Source organism: Embiotoca jacksoni, unplaced genomic scaffold (genome assembly GCF_022577435.1).
Source record: "Embiotoca jacksoni isolate LCO1_2020_lvr unplaced genomic scaffold, fEmbJac1.0.p SCAF_97, whole genome shotgun sequence".
NCBI classification, from domain to species: Eukaryota; Metazoa; Chordata; class Actinopteri; family Embiotocidae; genus Embiotoca; species Embiotoca jacksoni.
The window spans coordinates 730549-756281 of record NW_027185455.1 but is presented as its reverse complement, the minus strand read 5'-3'; the positions used below and the strand labels follow the sequence as shown (position 1 = coordinate 756281).

Sequence of the window (25733 nt, the reverse complement as noted above, 5' to 3'; positions counted from 1 at the left end):
TGTTTGTAGAGATCCAGTTTGTTTGCAGGAGAAACTCCAGAAATATTTATGACTCGATTGTATTCCTGCTCATTTTTTCAGACCATTATAGATTTCCTGACATATTAGTGTAAAATGTGTTTGCGTCAATCTTATCTCAGCTTTTAAAGTCCTGAGAAACAACTGTCACATGGATTTTCTTTGTTCCTCCAGCCATCCTTTGGCTACATCATCACCTCTCCAGAGAAGAGGGAACCGTTTCCACTGATTCACCCCTCAGAGTTCTCGGGTAGAGACAACAGTGACACCACGGCGCTCAGTGAAGCAGACAAAACACTCAAACCAGGTGTGTTTTCAGAAGTCTGATGCAGAAGGATCATTTTCTAGGTTCTTTGAGCGGTATCTGGTCTTTTCTGTGCGTTTGTTCATTTTAAATCAATCCACACCGCCTTTCTGACCGACTGCTCATCATCATCTCTTTGCAGAGGACCTAGACAAAACTCTTGAAGCTCCGGGGGAAAGGATGTCACCAAAGGGGGATACTGATCCACAACCCTGTGTACAAGAGGTGCATGGATCTTTCAAATATGTTCATACTCTAGAATATTTTGATGAAAGGTTACACTCACAGCTTCATGGTTTTATGACCTGAAATCACTTTTCTCTTTAGGACCATGCTGTCGGAGCTGTGCACCCTGACCACAGAGAGTCAAACCTGGGAAACCACAGCTGTGTGGCCCCTGACAAGAACAGCAGTCATCTGATGCTTAGCATCAGTACAATTGCCTCAGCTATTGCAGATGCATCCATCAGTACTGACCCATCACAACTGGCTGCCATGATCATGGAGCTGTCCAAGAGGAGTAGGATGAGGAATCAACCCGCCAGACTTGTTGGACCTGCTGTCAGCAGCACAGAAGAGCCCACCTCAGCGGAACATGTAAGACTTGACTCTATATTTAGTATGTTGTGTCAGTGTGTTCACAAGAGTACACACTTAATTTTCTGGTCTTGGAACGTGAACATGGTCTCCAATCCAATCATTCCTTATGAAATACCATATGTTAATCCTTTTATTAAACAGTACTCGGTGCAAATAGGGTTCAACATTTTAAAAGAAAATTGCCTTTTTTTTGGTGACTCTTAAATTATGATCTGTATTTGTGATCCAGGATTTAACATATAAAAAAAAATAAACACTTGTCAACCATGAAAGCATGTCCTCTCAATGTTTATGGTAAAATGTCGTCTGCATAGATCCTCCCTGAGCCAGACCAGAGGGCCATCTTAGATGCTCTGCAGAAAAGCACCTGCGCTGGAGAGATGAGTGCCTTTGACCTGGAGAAGTACCTGAAAAAGACGGATGTTTCTGGCTGCAGTGATACCTCTGTGGTGCACACTACCTTTGACTTGAGTGGTTGGGTTGACAATCTCAGCAGCTCACAGAGGAACCCTCAGGCAGGATATCTGGAGAAACAGGGGAACGAGACGAGTACTAAAACTGAGGAGAAAGACGGGCGAGGAGAGATGACGCTACCAAACGGTTCATCTGCAGCGTTCCTGGCATTATCACCAGATAACAAGAGTGACTCAAAAAGAAGCTCTATTCCTCGTCCTCGTACATCTTTCAGCTCTGCCAGGAGGTCTGTGGGCTCTGGCCAATCTTCCACAAACAAGCCTCCTGCACTTAAAATGGCATCTTGTGATAACACTGCTGCTTCTTCAACCAAGACTTGTGGTTTCTCAGGCGAGACAAACACAGAAAATGGAGTCAAGCCTGGAGATGTGACTCCACAAACATCCAACCTAAGCTCTCCAGAAACCCAACATAAGACTGATATAAGCTCTGCTGCCTCACCTAGTTTGCCCACAACCTCCCCAGGCTGGAGGAAAGGCCATAAAGATTCCTCTCCCTCGACCCAGAGTTTTAGGAGTGCAGGCCGGCAGCCGCAGAGCAGAACCTGTGATTCTCCAGAGAAGAAACCAGCACCCAGGAACATCCCTGTAGCTCCACTACCTCACAGCTCTGTACAGAAGCACATTGGCTTCTCTTCTCAAAACGTCCATTCTCCACGAGACCCCGAACCTGGTGAGTGAAAACCGAGTACGAGTTGTGATGTAAACGGCACACATCCAGCACCCACACTGTAAGAGTTCAGCAGCCACCATACTGTTCATTGTGAATATTAAAATGACAATAAATCCTGTATGTTAACATGAAACTTTGTTTTCTAGAACTTCCAAAAGGTTTTCCTGAGCCATGTGTGGAGGAGACGGCGTGTAACTTCAGACCGTCCACCTCTCCTCTCACCCACTCCTCCCCAAGTCAGACCTCCATTCCCACCGCTAACGGGTATTAAATCACACATGGTTTCTATACATCAAAGCAGTATAGTAACAACCTTATTGTTGTTACTGCTATTGGTGATGGTCTTTAAACTTCAAATTGAATTCAGCCCAAATTCATGTAACTTATTATTCGAGAAAGAAACTGTCAGATTAATCTTGAATATTTGCGCTGTTACTGAATGTGGTGTAATTTTATGTTTTATTTAGTTATTTACTTATTGTAGATTATCATTGACAGACATTATAAGCCATTATTCCCATGACTCTTCTCCCTGGTTGTCTTGTCAGAATGTTTTCACCTTCTTCATCCAGTGGAGGTGTGGCCGACCAGCGTCCGGGCGTTGACCTCTCTCCTCAGTCTACCTGCTCCAGCCCCAGTCTCAGCAGGCTCACGTACATCTCCGTGAATGATGCCACTGTTGTACCTACACCTGAAAGGCAAAAGGTACAATAGGACGAAGTTGAATGTGTTGCATTCGTCATGAAGTAGCAGCATTTGAGATGGGTGTGTGCTCTGTGAAATGACTCTTGTATAACCAGGCTCCTCTAATGGAGGCATTATTGTTGGAAGGTACCAGGTAAACTTCCATTGCACGAAACGCGGGGGGAGCAATAGGTTTTGTGATTGACTGCTACTAGTTATATCAACCTCCGCACCGGTTTTACACATGTTTGTGTGACCACTGGTCTTCATGAAATCCTTTTAATGAAAGCAGCAAAGACAGGTTAGAGAGTCAATTTCTAATACTTGCAATAAAATAAAATGGAAGTACCACCATATGAATTGAGGATAAAATGATCTGCATTGTAATCCAGATAATTGCTGAACACGCTGATGAACAGGTACAATAGTTCAGTCTGATTCTGTGCTAATAGTGAAAAGGTTTCAGTCATGTGTCAATCATAAGTTTGGTATTTATTGTGCCAGGTTGTTTTTTGTCCACAGAATAACTGTAGCATGGCACTGAGCACCACCATCGTCAGGTTCAGTCCGACCCCACCTGGAGAACCAGATGCAGAATCTAACATGGACATGCTCGGCCTGCACAAAAGCCTCGATAAGGTGCAACCACAGCATTCTAAAAGTCTGGACCCACTACCAGCACCGCCGTGTAAAAGCCCAGAGCCCTCATGCAGCGGTTCTGCTCTGAGCTGCAGCCGCAGCCAGAGTGAATGTAACTACCACTGCCCTGCCGACAGACCTGGGGACGTTTCAGCAGGTTACAGGAACTACCAGCACCTCTCTGAGTCTAATGCACGGCAGCTCACTAAAGTGGACTCGGGCTATTGCAGCAATCTGAACATTCAGCAGTCCAGCAGCTCTGCAGCTCCTCAGAGCTCCCAGCAGTGGGGAGCAGCTAACTCGGTGTCATCGTCTGTGTACGCCAGTGACCTCGGCGTGCCCCCGTCCTACTCCTCGGAGGGACTTGTGCCCATCCCCAGCTTTAAGCCTCAGTGTCCTGGCATGGTCAACCTTCCCCACCAAGGAGATATGCAGTCTCTCCTCGCCGGACGCTCTCTCTTCAACTCCCAGCTGGCTCAGCAGTATTTGGGACCAGAAGCTCCATTACATCCTGGTGCTTTTCATGTGGGAGCAGCAGGAAACCATCTCTACAGTGTGTCCTCTACAGGCATGTCTTTTCCTTTGACTTCTAAATAAAGGTGCTCGAGTATGTCTGACAAAACGGTGACATACCGGTACTATCAAATAAGTTGGTACCTCGCAGTCGTTAAACTCAGAAGATGCACTTGCTGAAATGATTCTCCTTTTGCTTTTTCAGGCATACCGAACAGTGATCTGATGGTCCGACACATTCACCCCACATCAGGGCCGCTGGGCCTTTCTGGGGCTGCTGGGTCCCATCACCTCCTGAGACCACATCAGAGCCACCAGGAAATGGGAATGATGGGGAAACCCTACAGTCAGTATGGTGGAGCACCAATGGTGGCAAGTGGTGTTGAAGAACCAAGAGGTAGTATTATTACCAATGTTCATATAGACGTTACCTTCTTCACACATTTCAAGATACTGCATACAGCTGAATTTAGAAACTACAGCAGGATGACAAAACGTGTCAAATGTTCTGAGATCAAGCCACCATTATTACACTGATGTTTGTCATCTTACCTGGTGATACCTGTGAGCAACAGTCAGTTAACCCATTATGACCTCTCGTGACTAAAAATACTTTTGCATTTTATGTATTTTGATTTGTTTTTCGTTTGAACCTTCACACTCATTTACTCATCGCCAGCCTTTGTCAGCTGCCCAGCCTTGTTGCAGTGTCTGTAGCCATAGACGGTACCAGTATGTGGTGGTGTGATCTAAAACCTGCTCATGTCATATCTAACCAGAAAGTTCTGAAGGGAGACGCGTGCAAGCGTTGCTCCCGGTCTGGAACGTGTAAACATGCCAGTTTGGACAGGGAGATAATCATTTTCTTGTGCAAAGCTAAAAATTGCAACCAGACATTTTTAATTGCTGCAATCAAACATGGCTTTCAAGTCTCAACCTCCTCGCGTACAACAAACACAATAACTGCTTTTCCCAGTATCAACTATCACACTTCCGTTCTCTTCCTCAGGCCAAGTGATGGTACCAGAGGAGCTGCGCTTCCCTCACGCCTGCTGTGTCGGCATCGCCTCACAGACCTCCCTCAGCCTCTTCAACCCCTCTGAGAGATGGCAGCAGGTGTCCATCACTGTCAGCGGCCTGGCCATCGATGGAGAGAAGGTGAGCAGAGTGTTGGGGCGGTGAAGAGGCGCAGGAGGAGATTGGAGTAACTGAATGTATGTGGTTTTTATTACTGATATCTGTGGAGCTGCTTTCTACTACACGTTCATATTGTTTGCTGCTGCTGCTGTTCATGGAGCGTGAACCTTGACATGGTGAACTGGAGGTCAATCTCCACAGTGACAAGCACACGATTGGTTTGATTGCCCTGTCATGTACAAAGGTCCAACTTTTACTCCTTTATGATTATAGATGTCTTTGTCAAGGAGTTCCAACGTTTCTGGACTTGAATGTACAGTAATTAACATGTATGGCCCTTTTTTCATTTTAATTTTACATCTTCATGGGAGTCGGTGAAGGGCGAGTGAGTACATTGGTCCACTAGTCCATCACACTCACTCCTTAGCTTTGTAGTAGTTGTGGGGTGTATTACAGTAGACTGGTGGGAGGAGTCAGAGCGACTGGAGGGCCGTGTTGTTTTCAGATACAACTACACGTCCAGTTGATATTGCTGGGCTTATGGTTTTCATCTTCCATGCCAACCCCCCAGGTGGACAGCTTGCCTTATCAGTGGCTGATGGTGAAGAACAAGACGATCATTGGACCCAAGAGTACCGAAGAGCAGAAGGTGTTGTTCATCCCTCCACAGGCTGGCGTCTACCAGTGCATCCTCAGTGTCTGCTCCTGGCCTGTATCCGCTGAGACAGAAGTGGTTGCCAGGGCTAATATCTTTGCTAAAAGGGTGGTGCTTGTTGCCATAGCGGAGAGCCCTGCTCTCGAGGTGAGAGCTGCAGTTTGAAGGTCACACTTTTGACCAAAAATGCATAAAAATCGAGGCAAAGTGCCAATTTATTGAGCTGGTGTTTTGAGGTAATGTCGGTGTTAAGTTGCTTTTTCCTTGTGTAGTGAATGACCCGTAATTCAAATGAAATGTGAACTGTATGTAGTAAAGCTTTCTTAAATGAATTTTGATTCTCAGATTGACGTAAACAAATCTGGCTGTTTGGATTTTGGAGACCTGTCAGAAGGAAGTGCCAAATCTCTTCCTCTCAAACTGCTGAACAGGACTCGAGCTACAGTTCCCATCCGTCTGGTCATCAGTGCAGTGAGTCAACAGCATATTTAGACAACGTTATTGATACAGATCTACATATGCCTGGACAACTTACCAGCACACGCACATACTGATCCAACCCAGTGAAATGGTGACCTCCAGTGGCAGTAGATGGTAACACAGGTACACGTCTAAATGCAGCTTCTCGGAGCTGAAGAACTGGATTTTGAACACCAGGTCAACTTGGGTTATAACTACATAAGATAATGACCGAACCAAAGCCACAGTGTTATTACTGCATGTACATAATGACATGTAAATTAGACACCAGATATTCTTTAGTGATCTTTTCCCCATAATGGCAATGTTTAAGTGAAATATTAAAGTGAATGTAAGATATTAAATGTTATGTTACTAGATGTATATGGTTTTATATGCAGCATATTTCTGTTCTAAATGACTAAACTAACTAAATTTCAGAGTGTTTATATATATATATGGTGGAGCAGAGATGGCGTTTTATCAGCCAGTCTTTGCTTTGTTATGCAAATCAACAAAAACACAGTAGTTGGCCTAATAAACTGTGTTGATTGGTTCACCTTCTACACTTTGTTCCTCCAGAATGCCACAGCATGGCGATGCTTCACTTTTTCCAAGCAGCCTGTTACCATGACATCTGAGGCACCCCAGCAGGCTGGACACATGACCCCAGTGTCCTCTCCCTCGGTGATGAATCATGTGATGCACGCCAGCTACGGAGAGGTTAGACTTGCCAAAATCATTACTACCCCAGTTCGCATCTGTCGTCTGAATTTATCATTTCAAGCTGCATGTTTTGGTTTCATTTTAATTCCAAGGCCTGCTGAGGCAATTCAGGCAGAACAATTAGACATCATGGGGAACACAGTTTCACAGATCCAGCCTGATTTTCTCTCTCACCTACTCAGCAGCTGAACTGGCTATGACATGATCAACTTTTTTTCCCCCCAGAATCCAGAAAGCTTCATGGTCTGGGTTCATTTCAAGGCCCCTCAGAAGTACACAGCTTCTTCAGGTAACCAGCCTTGACAGAATACTTAATGTAAACTATTTAATAGGTCGTATAACCTGTAGTATTATAAGAATTATTTTTCAAATGAAACAAAATCAGAAAACAAATTCTTTTCCGCTACACTTCACTCTTTGTGCTTGTGTTTTTAGGAGATCTTGGTCCGGCTGATGAGTACAATGCTCGGGTGGACATTGAAGTCGACTCTCCCGGTCCGAGTCATGTGATCAGGAGTGTTCCTCTCACGGCCCGATCTGGCACTGCAAGGGTCCATGCTCCTAAAGATCTGCAGGTAGCCAAGCTGCCATATGATTGTCGTCAGACTGACTGAGTGTAGCTTCTGACAATTTAGCAGAACCTCCTTTTTTTTAATGTACCTTTTGAGACCAAACAGTGAGATAGATTAGCTTAAATCATCATTGTACTGAAAATCAGTAAACCCACATATAACTTGACAAAAAGAAAAACTGAGTGTAATGCAGAACTATAAAATGGGAGATTTAAGTGGCTGATGTGTTCGGTCTCCACACTCTGCTGGTATGCTGGTAATTTTTTAATTCTTGTCCATCATTTTTGCAATTGACGTAATATTCACAGGAAGTGGTGATATTTGTCATTTCCTCTGAATGCACAAAACGAAGTGCAGAATACAACTGACGGGGTTACTGAACCTCATTGAGTGTAACACACTGTAAGGCTTACTGTGCGCCGTGATGCCTTCAGCAGTGTTTGTTACCTTGATGGTGGAGAAAACACTCAACATTTGTAAAATTGCAAACTTTAGCAGATATTGCAGAGATTGGTAGAATTCACACCAATTATTGTGTCAGGAGGATCAGGATTTCCTGCATTGGCCAGTTATTGTGAGTTGACATGTTAACTCAGACATTCAACATGCTAACAGTAAGTAATTAGTGCCGTCAGTGTGGAGGAGGATAACGGACTTCTTCAGAGATGGTCATGGTGACTGCTAAAGCAGTTGATGCAGCAAAGGACACATGGGAATTTTCAAAGTCAACTTTATTGTCAATTCACCATATGTACAAGACATCCAGACAGATGAAATGTTGTTTCTCACAGTCCCACGGTGTGCAAAAATAAAAAGATAAAACAAGAAAAGTATACCTTTAGGCACTTTGAACCTACTTCATTGTTGTCAGCCCTGTGAATGTGAAGGAGGAGGGACTCATGAAGTCATCCAAATATTTCATTGTCTTTCATGTAGCACATGAAAGCACACATGGACTGTCTTTGACAAATACAGGTTTTTGTTTCAGAAAGGCCAAATGTTGAGATGCAGAACTCCCCCGTCTTCCTGTAAATCCAGTTGTTTTAAGATTCATGTCGAAAATATGTAACGGGGAAAAAAAGATAGTGTAAGACTTGCAATTAAATCGTTACTGTAACAATGGACACGCATAACATTTTCGGTGACTTATAATTTGACATTATACAACTTTTTTTCCCGTCATGTTTAATTCAACACCAGTTAAACCTTTCTTGGCCTTTGTAGAGTTGGCAGTGAACTGCTGTTTGTGCTTTTGTCTAGACCGTCAGCCTGTCTGCTCCGCTGGGTAAATCTAGTCAACAGACGCTGCCATTAAAGAATGCAGGAAACATTGACGTGCAGCTGAAACTCAAGGTAATTCTGACCTTTACTTTTCTTATTAGATTTGGGGTTTGCGTAAGCCTCTGTGACATTTGGAGCTCAGAATGTGACACATTCAGCGGCGATCCATTGATATTTTAGCTCTGTTTTTTGTTTTTGTGCTTTTTCAACTTCTTCTTTCTCTCACTTCTCTTCCTAACTTTGTTTCTCCCTACTTCTTGACCTTTTCCCTTGTTTTGCCTCACCCACTATGTTTTCTGGACTCCTTCCATTTATTTCTTCTCCATCTCGCACTCCTTGTTGCCTTGTTAACATTCATTGTTGGTTTTCATTCCCCCGTTTACAGAGCAGTGATGCCGAGGGCACTTTTTCTGTGACACCTGAGGAATTGTCCCTGAGAGTGGCAGAGGAACAAGGCATTGTGGTCTCTTTTAAAGCACATGGCAACAGGAAATGTAGAGAAAGGTATAAAAGCAGTTATTGTATTTACATGTTTTTGATGGCACATAGTTAATTCTCTGCAGGAACTAGATTTATTTCAAGTCATGTAAATAATAAACTACAATTTCATTCCATAAATTGGGTTAAAAGGATGATAAAATAACTGATGAAACAAATGGATTTCTGCCTGAGGAACCGGACATTTGGGCCTCTGTATGCATAACCAGCTTTCTAGACTTGAAATAAGGAAGTGTTGCCGTGACAGCAGTGCTCAACAAATGAACCACATTACAAGGGCTTTAAACTTTTTTTTTTGTATATAAAAAAATCATTGAATTCATTCTGACTCTGACTAGCCATATAAATAATTGTACCTAGAACTAAAAAACGGTTATGTTGAATGGGCTCCTCGTTTGGATAAACTCTTCACATCATTCTCGGACTGTATTTGTGAAAATCCCAAAATGAGTTTCATGAGCAGTCGGCATCTGAAGTCACTCAACGAAATGAACTTTGTCGTTATCTTGCAGCCTCCTCACCATCACGGTGCTTCCGTCAGGTCCTCAGTATGAGGTGACACTGAAAGGAGAAGTTATCCCTGAGGGCTCTGGAAAACCTGCTGTCTATGGCTCCAGTCTGACCAACGATGTCCCACCAATCCTCTCCAATAAACAGTTCGTAGCCTGGGGAGGGGTCACCCTCGGACGAGCTGGGTAAGCAACGTTTCAGTTTTTCATTAATTTCACTGCTACTTGTTTACAGAAAAAAAACACTTTCTAGGTATCAATTATTCATTGGAAAGTAATCAATAAAAAAAGTCGAGGCCCAGTGGCCCATCTTATTCTATTAAGGTTTGTATAATGTTATTCATGAGAAGGGACAAAGGGTGTCTACAGGGAGTGTTATTCCTCAGAAGCTATTTCAGTATAATGTACAGTGTGTTTATACTCGATGAAGGGAGGTAACGAGCAGACAGCAGTAAGAAAGCTGAATCCACCAAGAATCAATGGATTCTTTCAGGTTTTTACCACATCCAGGTGAGACGAATCAGGACTTTAGGATATTGAGTCTTTATTTGAAAACAGCTGTTAAGCAAAGGTTTTTTTTTGAAGATATCAAGTTTAACACTGGATAACCAACAACATTGTTTTTTTTGTGTGTTTTTTTTTAGCCAACAGAAGCTGGTTCTCAGGAACAACTCAATCAATGCAACACAGCAGCTGCGCTTGCTCATTCGTGGTCAAGACCAGGACTGTTTTCAGGTGGACTGTGATATTTTTCTACGTGAAAACGAACAAACGTGTCATCTCCATGCTTTGTAGTCTCTCATCCTGTTGAAACCACATGCTCAGCTTTTTGCCTGTATGTGAAGGTTTTGTAGTGTTTTACTAAACGATATGAACTCCCTTGTTCTTCAGCTGCAGAGTATGTTCAGTCCTGAAGAGCGTCTGACCCGACACGGAGAGCTGTCCATTCGTCCCAGAGAGGACGTGACCGTCCACTTGCTCTTTGCTCCCACCAGGGTGGCCTGCATGTTGGCCAAGCTGGAGATCAAACAGTCTGGAGTCCGGCCTTCACAGCCAGGGGTCAAGTTCACTGTGAGGATGTGATCTCCGAAGTCATCAATCACTTAGCATTTTCCTTCTGGTCCTTCAGTCTTTTAACACAACTTTTCAATATTCTATAATGGAGTTCAGTGTCTGTAGTTCAATTAATGTCCTATATTTCCCATCCTCAGATTCCACTGTCTGGCTACGGAGGCACCAGCAACATCATCCTGGAGGACCAGAGGAAACAGGCAGACGGCTACGTAGCAGCGCTGACTGACATAGCTGTGGGCCACGTCAGCAAAGTGTGCCTGTGTGTGAGGAACACCGGCTCCAGAGCAGCTTTCATCAAAGCTGTGGCCTTCTCTGATCTGCAGGTCCGATCAGTTATGGAGTCGTCCGTCATCAGCCTCACCCCTTCACAGTTTGTCCTGAAGGAAAGGACCCAGGAGGTAAGAAGATTCATTATTTTCTTCACATGGCTTCCTGTCTTGTATTTGCTTTAACATGTTGGTGTGTTTTCAGGTGATCACTGTGCTAATGAAGTCCACTCCCAGAGAGCTGAGTCTGTGTCAGTCAGCCGACACGCTGCTGACTACAGTCTGTCTGTTCTGTGGCGACGAGGTCTCCAGGCAGCAGTACAGGAGGTGAGGCCTTCCAGCACTTTAGGTTTAGTAGTTTTTATGCTTTTGAAGTATTGATTGGAATTATTAGTCATAAGTTAAAAAATAAATCCGAACAGTCTTTTGGAAAATGAAAATGTCCTGTTTTCAATGAATGAGCTGGACCTCTGGACAGAAGTGATCTCTTTGATTCAGCACCCTGTTCTGTTCAATAATGACTAGAGCAGTTCTTCAAAAAATTGACTTTATTACTGTATAATGTTCTTCTGGTTCAGAGGAAACTACAATATGTGTAAGAGTAACAGAGGAACTGAAACAGTTGACAATGTTGAGAAAATAAATTCCTTATAGTTTTCTCATTTCCACAGTAAAAGTTGCAAACCGAGTCATTTGTTCAGTGTCCAGCTGTCACCACAAAGCAGCGTTGTGTGATGCTGCTGCCATCAGATGATGAACATACACTTTTTGGAAGTTTAAACAGCTGATTCCAGATGGTTGTGCTTTTGTGAAAAAGCTGTTTTCTTCCCTTTACAGTCCTGTTTGTTTTGTTCTGTTAGATTGCTTCAGAGCAAACCAGAAGTTGCGCGGAAAGCCCTGTCTGAGAACAGCCTGCTGAAAAACATCCACTTCAATGAAAAGTTCCTGGGGGAAGAAAACGTTACAGAAAGTGAGTTCCAGTATCACACTCTTTTCATCTTTACTTAAAAGAGCTCAGAGCTTTTCTCCAAATGGAGGTCAAATGTTCAGTAGATAATGGAGAGCGTAATAATCCGCAGTGTTTTTCACATTTCATTTTGCTACCATTGATGATTATGACAAATGTAACCCAGACGTTCTCTTCTAGCTGATCACCTATTAGCCAGCTCCCCTGCAGTTCACTGCTGCCTGCTCATCTGATGGAAATCTACCATGTCAGTCACATAGCTGAATAGTACCTGTCACTTTTCACACCTAGTAGTATTTCCATCTCACTTTCTACACAGACCAAGTCTGATTGAATGACAAAGACAGATAGGCACATACAAGGCTACCAAATGTGGATGCATAGCGAGTCTACCAATCACAGCTGGACATGAACCAGATGTGGAGAAATACACTGAGCTGCTCTCTTTTAGCCCAGAGGACGCGAGAGTTGTGATTTTACCATCTAGTTTTGCATGTGAGATGTCAGATGTTGAAGCTCTTTCCATCATGGCCTCAGCATGTCTGGATAAAGCTGTAAGAAACATGAATGTAAAAGTCCTCCACGAGTGAATGATGCCGAGCCGCTACGTAACAGCCTGGTGTCACATCTTCTGTTTCTGACACTCTGGCCACTAAATTATGGCTTTGCATTTCATTCAACATCAAGCCAGAGATTAAATAATAGTTTGAGAAGCAGATGTTTAAATATACTCGTGTGTGACTGATTATTTGTTCTTCTCTGTAGCCTACGACCTGCCCCAGCGGCCCAATGAGGCCCACATCTTCTACGGCAACATGAGTAAGGTGGTGGTGTCGTTGCTGGGAAGTACAAAGAGTTCAGAGTGTGAGGCGAGCGAACAGACTGAGCTGCTGCTGCTGCTGCCCTCCGCAAGGCAGGGCTCGGAGACGGACAGGTAACGTCACACATCACTCGCACTGTAACAGACAAGGACCTGGTTCATCTGTAAACTGGTCCTCTGAGCTGGCGACAGACGTGGGGATATAAAAATAGTGACACGTTCTTTTGACTCTTTTGGAGAAAAAAAACAAAAAACATCCGGGAAGACCAGGTCCTCGTGTCCGCCCGGCCAACACAGTACTGTTTCTTTACTGGTAGTGCTGTGTGTAATTGAACACAATGGACAGTTTCATCTTGTGTTATTCCCAGTGGTTCAACAAATGGCAATGCGTCTCTGGATGTGCTGCCGGTGAAGGGTCCCCAGGGTCCAGCACTCAGAGTGGCTGAACCTTCCTCAAAGGTACCAGAAGCCCTCCTTCATCAACCAGAATGTTTGAAGGCCCAGGTCTCAGTTTTTGAGAGTAGAATATCTCTTTTTTTTTTTTTTTTTTCTTTCCTCAGGCTTCAGAGCTGTTACACGGTCAGTCCGAGTCCTGGACCATCCACCCAGAACAACTTGTCCTTGCGGCTCCCACCATCAGTGAGTCCAATGTAGATTTTAAAAGTGTATTTCTGTGAACAGTTGGGAAGCAACCAGTGAATGTGTTTTCTTCTTTTCTTTTAGACGGTGCACCGTCCACCAGTCATGTTCAGATCCGGAACAATACTTCCAGAGAGCTGGGCTTTGATTTGTCCTGGCCCGCTCACTGCCTCACCATCACCCCGCAGCATGGAGTCATCGAGCCTCAGTAAGAACACACTTGGTTGGTCAACAAAAATATTTTGGCAAAGATAAACGCCTACAAAGAGTCAAGAGTTTTGGGTTAAGACTTTGATATTTGCTGTTTTGTTTTTTTTGCATGTTGTTGACCATGGTAACATACATTGCATGTTTTGGACAATTTAATTTGAGGTACAGTGGATCCAGAAAGAGAACTTGAAAATCCTCTTTTCACTTATTCCTTACGAGTTACTTAGTGTAGATTATTGTGCTTTTTTATCCAGTAAGATTTCTATATGCAGCACATTAAAGAGTGCAAACACTGAAGAGAAGTGAATACTTTGGGATTGTATAACAGTTACATGGCTTCACAAGCTGAACAGAACAGAAAGTGGAGTGACTGTAAATGTGTTATTTCTTCATGGTTGTAAAACCAGGTGCCACCTGCAGATTCTGATCAGCCCCAACCCCTCGCTAGCAACCAAATCTGCCCTGCTGCCATGGAGCGGACAGATTTATGTCCAGTGTGACAGTCAACAGAAGGTATGGGACATTCAGGACATATTGTGTGTCAGACTGTGAGAGTCTAATGTGAGGTAAGTCTGTTCATTGTGACTCCTGGTTCAGTTCATGAAGGTGCAGATACGTCGGGACCTGGCTCTGGATGTGTCCGCGGCCCCAGCAGATACAACTCTGTCAGCCCTGCCTCCTCAGGCTGCTACTCCCGTGCTGCCTGTGGCCAGGCTTACCGCCAAGCCCTCGCTCTCCCCACAGATGCCTCAGGCCCTGGTGGAGATCAGCAACAAGACCATCGTCTTCCCCCCCACTCCCTCCGGGGAAACCTCAGGTAGGGATGTGACTGACCGGTGGAGGGAAGCTGCTCTGTCTCGCCACCATTCAACTCTACATTGTGCTCAAGGCTGAACAGCCTTAAAACAAGTTTCTTCACCAACTGCTCCTTTGTTCTACTTTACACACTGTTCATGTTTGAAGGTGCAGTTTGTAGGCAGTGCGTGCGTATGTGCGTACGTCCCTGTGGGGAAACTAAACCTCTTTGTACTCCTGAACTTCAGAGGCCCAGCTGGAGGTTCAGAATGGGGAAGTGGAAGTGAGGTGGTACCTGTCATCATTTGCTCCTCCATATGTCAAGGTGTTGTTTTTTTCTTCGTTATCTCGTTTGTCTGTCACCTTTTTCAATTCCTACATTTTTTTTTTTGTTTCTCCTCCTTAATATCACTCTCTGGAGAAGACATGCTTTTGTTTTTCTTTATTTCCACTTTCTTTTGACTTCAGTTTTTATGTGTAAATTGTAGCTCACTTTGGTAGTTAGTTCGTCTCACTTTTTCACACTCTTGATGTTGTCTTTGGTCGTTTGTTATTGGCTATTGTGTGACAGCAGTGGTCCTCTGTTTCACCTCAGGGTGTTGACAACACTGGAGACGTTTACCGGGCCACCTACACTGCTTTCAGATGTTCCAGAGTCTCGGGAACTCTGGGAGCCCATGAGAAGATGCAGGTAGGCGCTCCCACCCAGCTCCACCTCTTTGACATTCAGAGCAAGTTATTGCAAAGCTTTACTGCAAAAGTTGTGGGTTACAGGCAGAATGATCTTATATTATTTGGTAGTTTTAGATTAAATGATCCAGAGCAAGGAACTGGAAAGGAGAACATTGGCTCTAATACCAAGACAACTTTTCTAGGAACACATATTTTATTGCCAACCTAATTAAATTTTTATGTTAAAATTATAATTTTTTTTTGGTTGAATTTTTGGGCCATTTGTAGTTCTTGTGTGCATTCATTGGTTTAATTCTTTTACTGTTTGTGTTTGAACTGTCAGCTACTGATTGCACAAAAAAATAGTAAACCGTAGTTCCCACTTCTTAAATGGGAGAATTTGCTGTTGCTTTTTGTCGTATGGTATATTATAATAAACTGAATAACTTTTGGTGCTCAGACAAAGCAAGACATTTAAAGATGTCAGAAAACGTGACTGCTGTCATTTTTACTAATTTGTTTTTCATACACCAAAGGATTAATTAAGAAAAATAATTGGCAAATTGAATAAAAACCTGCAAATAATTATTTGTTGCTTCCTTAATTTGCTTTTGAATAAGAAGCATCTGCACTGAAAAAGCTGATTTAGTACCACCCTTGCAACAAAGAATATGTTTAGTTACGAGGCAGTTAAAACTTTCAAGTTTCCATCCAGAAGTCTGTCGCTACAAGATTGTTCTTGGATTAAACACATTACATTACATTTCATTTCATTACATTTCATTTATCTGACTCTTTTATCCAAAGCGACTTACAATAAGTTCATTTCAACCATGAGGGTACAAAACCAGAACAACAGGAATCAATAAAATACAATTTCTTCCAGAAAGCCAAACTACAAAGTTCTATCAGTAAGTTCTATTTTAAGATACTAAAGTTCTACTATTCAAGGTAGAGGGATAGGAGGAGGAAGAAGAAGAGGAGGAGGAGCGGAGTAGTGTGAGTGAATTTAGGAGGTTAAAGACCAGTCGAGCTGCTGCATTCTGGATGAGCTGCAGAGGTCAGATGGTACTAACAGGTAGACCTGCCAGGAGGGAGTTACAGTAGTCCAGACGTGAGATGACCAGAACCTGGACCAGAACCTGGATCAGAACCTGGACCAGAGCCTGCACCTCCTTCTGAGTGAGAAGAGGACGTATTCTCCTGATGTTGGTCAGCATGTATCTACAGGAACGTGTTGTTGCAGTGATGTTGGCAGTAAGAGAGAGTTGACTGTCGAGTGTCTCCGAGGTTCTTATCAGTCAGGGTCGGGATAACAGAGTTGTTGAAGGTAGTAGTCAGGTCGAGGGTGGGACAGTCTTTCTCTGGAAGGAAGAGCAGGTCGGTCTTGTGGAGGTTGATTTCCAGGTGGTGTGAGGACATCCACTGAGAGATGTCAGTCAGACAGGCAGAGATTCATGCTGCTACCTGTGTTTCAGATCTGGAAAAGAGAGGATCAGTTGGGTGTCATCAGCATAGCTGTGGTAGGAAAAGACATGCGAGTGAAGGACAGAGCCGAGAGAGTCGGTGTAGAAAGAGAAGAGGAGGGGACCCGGGACGGAGCCTTGAGGGACACCAGTAGTGAGAGGACAAGGTTCAGACACAGATCCTCTCCAAGTTACCCGGTAGGTGAGGTCGTTGAGGTAGGATGAGAACAGGGAGAGAGCAGAGCCTGAGACACCGAGGTCCTGAAGGAGGAAAGAAGGATCTGGTGGTTCACTGTGTCCAATGCAGCAGAAGGTCTAGAAGGATCAGGACAGAGGACAGAGAGGCTGCTCTAGCAGTGTGAAGCTGCTCAGAGACAGAAGGAGGACCGTCTCTGTTGAGTGGTCTGTTGAAACCAGACTGGTGGTCAAGAAGGTTATTATGGTGGAGATAGGAGGAGAGTTGGTTAAAGATAGCTCGCTCCAGAGTTTTAGAAAGAAAGGAAAGAAGAGGGACGGGTCTGTAGTTGTTTACTTCAGCTGGGTTGAGGGAGGGTTTCTTCAGGAGAGGGTTCACTCTCTCCTTCAGAGAGTTCAGGAAACAGACCGTTGACAGAGAAGTGGTGATGAGATGGAGAGAAAAGGAAGAAGGTCTGGAGCAATAGACTGGATAATGTGAGATGGGATGGGGAGGGGGGGGGGGGTGGAGGTTACCAAGGTAACAACTTGATTGGAGACGGGGGGGGGGGGGGATGAAAGAGGAAAGCGAAGGGGATGAGGATGATGGAAATGTATTCATATGGTTGAATTAATCCGGATGGTGTCCTCGTGTTTCCAGGTGCCGGTAACCTTCCTGCCCAGGGACAGAGGGGACTATGCCCAGTTCTGGGACTTGGAGTGCCACCCTGCTTCTGAACCCCAGCAAAAGAACCGAATCCGCTTCCAACTCTGTGGCACTGTGAGGACTCATTTATCATAGTGGGATTTATTTTGAAATGTAAACCATCAAACTGAAACAAAATTAGGGCATCTGTAGCACAGTTTTTATTTTGTTTTTAATATGAAAATGTACTCCAACTTGTCAAGTGTCAAAAACCAAAACAGAATATAACAGTTCTGTGCTCCTGCGTAGGGTTCACTATCCATTCATGTTTGGGTATTGCTGCAAAATAGCCACATGAACATCAGAGTTTTCCTATTTGCTCTCATTAGCCATCAGAAATATGCAGAGTTCTGCATTTAGACCAAAGTTAATCTACTGTACCACTAATGTACTATGATTAATCTACTCTGCTCTGATTAATCTGCTGTACTACTACAGTACTATGATTAATCTCCTGTACTATGATTAATCTCCTGTACTATGATTAATCTACTGCTGTGATTAATCTACTGTACTATGATTAATCTATAGTTCTATGATTAATCTACAGCTCTGATTAATCTGATGTACTATGATTAATCTAGTTATATTATTAATCTACTGTACTAGGATTAATCTGCTGTACTAGTACAGTACTATGATTAATTTGCTGTTCTAGTACTACAGTACTACGATTAATCTACTGTACTGTGATTAATCTGCTGTACTACTACTACAGTAATATTAATCTATTGTACTACTACTGTACTGTGATTACCCTGATGTACTACTACTATAGTACTATGATTAATCTATTGTACTACTACTGTACTGTGATTAATCTGCTGTACTACTACTACAGTAATATTAATCTATTGTACTACTACTGTACTGTGATTACCCTGATGTACTACTACTATAGTACTATGATTAATCTATTGTACTACTACTGTACTGTGATTAATCTGCTGTACTACTACTACTACTACTACTACTACAGTACCACGATTAATCTATTTTGTACATGGCCAATGTTCTCTTTAAAGCAATATGTTTCATTACCTTTATCAGTTCCCAAAAGAACCAGCATGTGTGGTGGAGCTTTGGCTGCTGCTTCGTAGTGTTATTGACAGAATTAACAAGTGAGAGAAGTGGGCTGTGGGATGGGAAGGAGAGCCCCCCCGCTGAGATGGGCCTGTGGGCTTCGTGTGTGTGCCGCTTTAAAGTGAAGTGTTATGACAGACCCAGTTAACTTAAGAGCATACATACACAGCAGTGGGGTGTCAGATAGATAGCGCACATAAGTAGGTTAAGTGGCTGTGATGGCCGTGCTTTTGTTGTTGTTGCTTTCTTCGATGCGGTGTTAGGATGGAATGAAAAACCCTTCAATACACTCATCTGTGACTCAGACACGTACCCCACACCAGAGTGCAGCTAAATGAGTGTTCTGTTGTTTCTCAGAGGGTCTGCATATATTGTGATGTGTCAGCAGCAACAACATAAACTCATATCTGTTGTGCAGGATAGACTCATTTTCTAAAGTGTTTGTTCAACAGATAGTGTTGAAGTTGTTGCAGGCCACATCCTAACGTACCGTTGTGTGTCTAAAGGGCGTAAAGCCAGGACCAGTGGAAGCACCACAGGAAGGAGACTGCTCTCTGGTGAAGACAGAGGTCACAGTCAAGACCAGGAAGAGAGCTGAAACCTTCTCTGGCAAAACCAGGTGAGTCCAGTTCAATTCAAATAGGTGTAGGAGCCATCAGAGAGGAGACCGAGTACAGCTGGAATGACTGACCACTGACAGACAAGTTCTTTTCAGCAAAGGGATCTGTTTGTTATATACACATATAATATATAAAAGTAATAAATAGTTGTACAAAATGGCTTTTTTAATACATGAATGCATTTTCTCCTTTCACAGTCAGAAGTTCATAATTTAACATTGAAATTCTTTATGAAATCTCAAATTGCATTGTAATGACTAATGTAGTTGTTTGTTTGATGTTGTTGGGTATTTTTGAACATTAGTTGTCTCCTCTTCAAGTTGTTGTTTGCTCCTATTATAACTGGCTCAATTTGTGATGGTCAGCCAGGAGGAGGCCGTGTGCAGGGGTGTTTATTCTCCACAGGAACTGTACACCTTCGCTGCCACCCGGGTGGGCGAGTCCAGCACTCTGAAGGTCAGCATCCGCAACAACTCGTCTGACACGCATGAGGTGAGCAATGCCTTATTCTCATCAAGACATGAGAAGGAGAGGATCTTTTCTCACCAACTGACATCCAGTTTATACATATGCAGCACCATCTTGTCCAGAAGAGAGAAGCTGTCAGACTTAAAGCAAGCAAGGAAGAAAGTGAATAAAGGAGGGTTGTAACTTGCGTCTTTGTTGAGTTGTAGTTGCCTCGAGATGAGACCTTGTCATCTTCAGATACTAGCTGATCTTGTTGGGTACTACTGTTACTCCGTGTTGCTGAAAGACATTGCACCACTGACTGGATGTATTTGTACTGGATGCTAAATGTAATAACAACCTCTAACCTTTGTCTCTGTGCCTTGCATGGATTTGCTGTTTGATGTGTGGCATCTCTAATTGACTTGCAGCTGAAATTTGTAAACCCCAGGGAGCCCTTCCACATCAAGCATTCCAAATATTCCCTGAGGTGAGTCCAGCGGCAGAAACTCTTCCTTCTTCACTTCTGACTCTAGCTGGGTGCCAAATGGCAAATCGGAGGTTCTCTTCATAATTAGTCTGCCTCTGTTAGGCTTTACTTCCCTGTTTACTTCACAACAGGGTTTCTGCTGTATACTGGCTAAATGTTTCTCCTTCGGTTGCTCTCTAAGTAGCTGTGTATTCCTGTTTAGTCCAAACCTGCTCTGACAGAACTCAGAAACTGTGTAACATCATTTTCCCTGCGGGAGGTCCTGTGAGACGCTGGGACCCGGAGGATGATGTCACTGTATACTGTGCTCTTGTTTTGCCTAACTGAGGCCTTTGGGAGGGGCCGCCTGGCCACAGGTACCAGGGGTTTTAAATGTTTTAAAAAGTACAGGGGAGTGGCATGGAAAAATACTTACTGAAATGTATTGGCTGCCTCCACAAAAATATCAAATGTTCACCGTGCTATTGTATGTCATGGATCGAATGCTCCATGTAGCCGTGCGGTGCCGACCTGAACCGGGCCCAGCGCTGCAGTAGGTGTGTAGTGAGCCCTGCACTGTGTTCCCTGTATGTCCTGGTTCTTATCGGGCCGCCTGCAGGTCTTCAAACGTCTTTCAAAACTTGAGTTTCCAGGTTCTTTAGAGGTTTTAGAAAGTCTTCAAATGCAATTACAAAGATCCTAAATATTTTTTAGGGAGCAACATTTCGTTATTAAATACTTGTAAGATGAGCAGAAATCCAACTGAAAGATATCAGTGGCATCTTGTTATCACTAGTCAACCTTTTGTAAATTAGTTGGTTATACTTCTATCCGTTCTCTGCTGCTTATCCATCACCAGGTTTTGAATTAATAATGAATATTACTGTATAGGAGTTTGGTTTATACTTTAGAAACCAGTTTCCTGGAGCCCAGGTTGATGTCATCTGACCAACAGTCTACAATCCCACAATACTCAATTTACGATAGTGTAAAACAAGAAAAAGCAAGAAATTGTTGATTTAAGAAGCTGGAACCATTAAATGTTTGTTTGATTAATGAATGAATCATTATTGAAATAGCTAATAAATCAGGTTAATCCTTCAAAAGTGCTCAAAGTGCATTATACTACATCAAAAATGTGATTTAAATGTCAAAATGCTTTTGGTAAATGTTTTTTTGTTGTTCAACCTTTGGACTTCATGGTTATGAAACAGGTATTACAAAGATGGACAGATTGAAGTGGGGAAACCCTGCATATCATGTGATCTCATTTCCACACAGAATACAATAGATCCATGATGCCCGGTGTCTCCTCTGTTCGTGTCGGGCTGCAACGTGCTCATGGATCAGAGTCATGAGTGTGACTACTGTGTTTTCAGAGGATTACTATCTATTTGGTGTTATTTCTGAATAAAAAGCATGTGTACTTGTGTTGTTGCACATGTTCTGTATTCATGCTTTAGCATGAACGTTGTTATAATTGTGTATTAACTGCCCTTCTTGTCCCCACCATTAGAGCTCAGCATTACCTGAAGCTACCTGTCCAGTTCAAGCCCGGCACGGCAGGCCGACACGCTGGCTCGCTGCTCGTCCAGTCAGAAACAAGTGGAAGTCTTGTTATTCAGCTGACCGGTGAGGCATTGCCTTGAATTCACCATCGAGCATCCTACGCCACCTCCTCATGCTGCCCGGCTCTGGGTGGAAGCTCCTCTTTACGATTCATCATGGAACAGATGAGAGCAGCTGAGGAGAAAAGGCACAACATCCAACTGCTGAGGATCAAATTAAAGCATTTCTGGTTTGAAATCCTTCCTTGTCATCGTAATTGGAGATGTAGACTGTAGCTGACTGAGACTCCACAGCCAACACGGCCCCATCTGCCTCTGGATGAGGCACCGGTGTCCTCACTGGCCCATGAAACATGATTGTGCCTGTTTGTGCCTGGAGCTGAATGATTGGAGTCTGACCGGCTCACAATTAGTCTGCAGCATTCTGGCATTTCAGAAAGCTAAAGATTTTTGTCACTTGACTCTGGATCTGGTATTTGCTTTATCCCCGAGTCATGTCACAAGGCAGCATTGTTGTACGCGCCTGTCAGACAGCAGCAGTACCAGCTGAGATACGTTGGGGATTACTTGGAGTTGGTCACACAGGAATGCCCTTGTTTCTTGTTTGGTAACATGGCTGCAGGGATTTTGTTTTTGGAAAAGCCACATTGTGTTTCCCTTTTTGTTGTGTTACATAGTAGGGACCTAAAAAATAAATCTTTTGTCTCAAAACCTGATGTAACAAATCTTATCGTTAACTCCTGATTGTGAAACGAACGCAGGAGATTAAAGGATTCTGTTTTTCTGGAGTCACTTCATTTTTAGAGGACTATTCTAGGTCTCACTACTTTTCAGGAGATTTTCCAAATCTTTTGTTCTGGTGTGGTTTCTATGGAGATGGCTGCTCATCATGCAGAGCCCACCTGCAATGGCCTTTGTCAGCACCATGTGTTGACTTTCCAGCAACCTCCAAGTCTCGTTCCAAACAGTCCAGATGTACTTCATTTAGTCGTGATCAGGGCAGCTCGCGGCACCATTAGGTTGGTTAATGATTGTTATTACATGCTAAAAGACTTTCCTCTGATGGGCTTTTTGTTCGGCAGCTTGCCAGGTATGCCAAGTATGGTTACCATGGCAAAACGGTGTTAATCACTGTTCCAGTCACAGAAAATTAGCTCCCCATTTACTCTTTTGGCTCGAAGGCAAATGCCCAAAATTGCTTGGGGTTATTGGATCCACTTGTATAATCGGTTTTGGAACTGGAATGGAGGTAAACTTCATCAAGGATGTGTTGTTAACCTGTTAGACGAAGCACACGGTGGCGACACTTTGAAAAACACTAGTTTTGAGCATTATTTACCTGCTTGTACAGCAGGATTTAATATGAAGGTGTCCTGTCATCGGTCACTCTGACAACCATCCCAACACATTTTGATTGACAATTTGCACATGCTTTAAATAGTGTATTATGTAATATATTGTCGTATGTATACATTTTAAATAAAGTTTTGTGATATGCGCTTTGTTTCTTAATTTTTTCTGTAGAGGAGAAGTCATTGAAAAATGCTGATTTTATAAAAGAAATATGGTTGACGGTAATCTTTCTGTTTACCATCTCCGCTCTTAAAAGGATCCCAGTTTAGTGTGATGTGTTATGACAGATCCAGCTTCTTAATATAACTTCAGCCTGTTTTATTTCTGATTTCTGCCGACGACCATTCACTTCGTTTGGACCGCGACATGCATTCACCAACAGACATTTGTATTTTGCATCCATCTGGATGGTAAAAAGTTTCATAAGAAACTTTTTCTCTATTAGTTGAATTATTTCTCAGATTGTTAACTGGTTTGGACAAATAATGTAACGGCCTCCACATGCTGTATAAATATCTCCAGATTAGCTCATCCAATGAGCTTTTAATAAATGGATTACTTCTGTTAGTTAAGAAATGGTGAAACTGTTTATCACGATGAGGCCGTAGATCCAAGTCATTTATTGGCTTTGTTTTAATCACGCTGCACTGAAAAGCACATTCGTTAATATGAAACTGATGTGGCCTCAGCTATTAATTACACAATTAAGCATCTCGTGAATATATGACATACATTTGCTATAATCTACAAACAAAATTCTGTCCACAGAGCAGCACCAAAGCCTTCAGGGGAGAACACAGTCGGAGTCCAACAGCCTGAGGTGAACCTTCGGCTGGGAAGTACAAACAGGTGAGTCTTTGCATGATAACCGAGTCAGACCGACTAAACCTCCTTCGTACAAAACAAGCCTGACGTGCTGGAATAAAACTTCATCCAGTTCATCTGCTATAATAAAACCAAAAACAACAATTAAGCATTTACTCAAACAAAAATACTAATAAGGCTAAAAAAGGACATCAGAGCAGTGTTAAATTTTGAGTGCACACAATTATAAAAACGAATACATGTCTGTTGTATTGTTTGATCTGGTGTTTTTGATGCACACGTTCAACCCTTGTAACCCTGGTTACAGCACACGTTCAACCCTTGTAACCCTGGTTACAGCACATGTTCAACCCTTGCAACCCTGGTTACAGCACACGTTCAACCATTGTAACCCTGGTTACAGCACACGTTCAACCCTTGTAACCCTGGTTACAGCACACGTTCAACCATTGTAACCCTGGTTACAGCACACGTTCAACCCTTGTAACCCTGGTTACAGCATACGTTCAACCCTTGTAATCCTGGTTACAGCACACGTTCAACCCTTGTAACTCTGGTTACAGCACACGTTCAACCCTTGTAACCCTGGTTACAGCACATGTTCAACCATTGTAACCCTGGTTACAGCACACGTGGCTGCTGTATGTCATGTGACCGGCAGGTGTCGCGGAAGTGTTACGTAGGCTGTCAGCGGCGTGTACCGTGCAGGAGGACAGCTGGCTTTTATTTTGCTTCCCAGCCTGCAGACCCGCGGAGTGCAGTTGGACCTGACGAGCAACACGTCCCGACTTTGACCAGCTGCACGGCCCGTCCGAGCTCACAGGTAGGAAGGCTGGACATGTCCGACTTATTCCTGTGTTTCTAAACGCATCGTGCTGTAGTCGGAGGGATGTTCTGCTCGTGCTAGCTGCTGTGGCTAGCCGCGAGCCGGGCTGTCCGGTGCCGGTCGGACTTTGGGTCGAGCGGGACACGTTACTGTTGAGAGTTGGAGCCAGACAGCGGAGCTAAGCTGACGGAGCTAAGTGAGGTGCTAGCCGTGGCCGGCTTCCATCCGCCGGGGACACGGCTCCGGTCCGGTCCGGTCCGGTCCGGACGGTCCGGTCCGTCCCTGCGGGGTGATACCGACCTGAACATGGATCACCGGAGCAGACACACTGTTGGTTCTGTCTGGTCCTGTTTGATCTGATGAACAAGCTGCTGGGAAGATACATTACAAATGTGATACCCTGAGCTGTCCACGTCATCATCATCATCCTCATCATCATCCTCCTCCTCCTCCTCCTCCTCAGTCCCATGACCTCAACTCACCTGGACATGAGGAGTGTCCAACATCCTCCCGTTTCTACGTTATTCTCAGTAAAACCTTCCAGGACGTTCAACTCGGCTGCTGTTTTGTTTTTCTCTAACTTTCTGTTGCAAAGATTTATAAATATAGTGACATCATTTTAAACTGAAGAACAAGACTTGTGTGGACCTCATGTCTTCCAAAAAAGTTTCCTCTTTAGATCTATAGATCTGTAGGTCTGTAAGTATTTAGGTCTGTAGATCTGTAGGTCTGTAAGTATTTAGGTCTGTAGATCTGTAGGTCTGTAAGTATTTAGGTCTGTAGATCTGTAGATCTGTAGGTCTGTAAGTATTTAGGTCTGTAGATCTGTAGGTCTGTAAGTATTTAGGTCTGTAGATCTGTAGGTCTGTAGGTCTGTAAGTATTTAGGTCTGTAGATCTGTAGGTCTGTAAGTATTTAGGTCTGTAGATCTGTAGGTCTGTAAGTATTTAGGTCTGTAGATCTGTAGATCTGTAGGTCTGTAAGTATTTAGGTCTGTAGATCTGTAGGTCTG

General features: G+C 43.5%; 1 protein-coding gene across 5 annotated transcripts in view; it reads left to right on the top strand.

Moving 5' to 3' along the window:
• Window positions 1-23214, top strand: part of cep192 (centrosomal protein 192) — a 33034-nt gene extending 9820 nt beyond the window's left edge. For 3 of the 5 annotated variants that reach the window (XM_069142089.1, XM_069142088.1, XM_069142092.1), the window contains 35 exons: window positions 193-325; window positions 465-547; window positions 650-919; window positions 1237-2068; window positions 2215-2332; window positions 2617-2773; window positions 3275-3959; window positions 4110-4301; window positions 4914-5062; window positions 5613-5843; window positions 6042-6167; window positions 6738-6878; window positions 7107-7170; window positions 7317-7456; window positions 8714-8806; window positions 9120-9238; window positions 9745-9927; window positions 10386-10476; window positions 10633-10812; window positions 10953-11213; window positions 11287-11408; window positions 11942-12051; window positions 12814-12982; window positions 13237-13327; window positions 13429-13507; window positions 13592-13715; window positions 14125-14230; window positions 14315-14534; window positions 14761-14837; window positions 15108-15203; window positions 17486-17605; window positions 19120-19232; window positions 19599-19725; window positions 20112-20170; window positions 21666-23214. In XM_069142089.1, coding sequence (XP_068998190.1) covers window positions 193-325; window positions 465-547; window positions 650-919; window positions 1237-2068; window positions 2215-2332; window positions 2617-2773; window positions 3275-3959; window positions 4110-4301; window positions 4914-5062; window positions 5613-5843; window positions 6042-6167; window positions 6738-6878; window positions 7107-7170; window positions 7317-7456; window positions 8714-8806; window positions 9120-9238; window positions 9745-9927; window positions 10386-10476; window positions 10633-10812; window positions 10953-11213; window positions 11287-11408; window positions 11942-12051; window positions 12814-12982; window positions 13237-13327; window positions 13429-13507; window positions 13592-13715; window positions 14125-14230; window positions 14315-14534; window positions 14761-14837; window positions 15108-15203; window positions 17486-17605; window positions 19120-19232; window positions 19599-19725; window positions 20112-20170; window positions 21666-21798 — 5994 coding nt within the window. In that variant the 3' untranslated portion in view covers window positions 21799-23214. The remainder of the gene's footprint in view (window positions 1-192; window positions 326-464; window positions 548-649; window positions 920-1236; window positions 2069-2214; window positions 2333-2616; window positions 2774-3274; window positions 3960-4109; window positions 4302-4913; window positions 5063-5612; window positions 5844-6041; window positions 6168-6737; window positions 6879-7106; window positions 7171-7316; window positions 7457-8713; window positions 8807-9119; window positions 9239-9744; window positions 9928-10385; window positions 10477-10632; window positions 10813-10952; window positions 11214-11286; window positions 11409-11941; window positions 12052-12813; window positions 12983-13236; window positions 13328-13428; window positions 13508-13591; window positions 13716-14124; window positions 14231-14314; window positions 14535-14760; window positions 14838-15107; window positions 15204-17485; window positions 17606-19119; window positions 19233-19598; window positions 19726-20111; window positions 20171-21665) is intronic. The other 2 variants (XM_069142090.1, XM_069142091.1) reach the window with 2 other exon arrangements.
• The last annotated feature ends 2519 nt before the right edge of the window (window positions 23215-25733 follow it).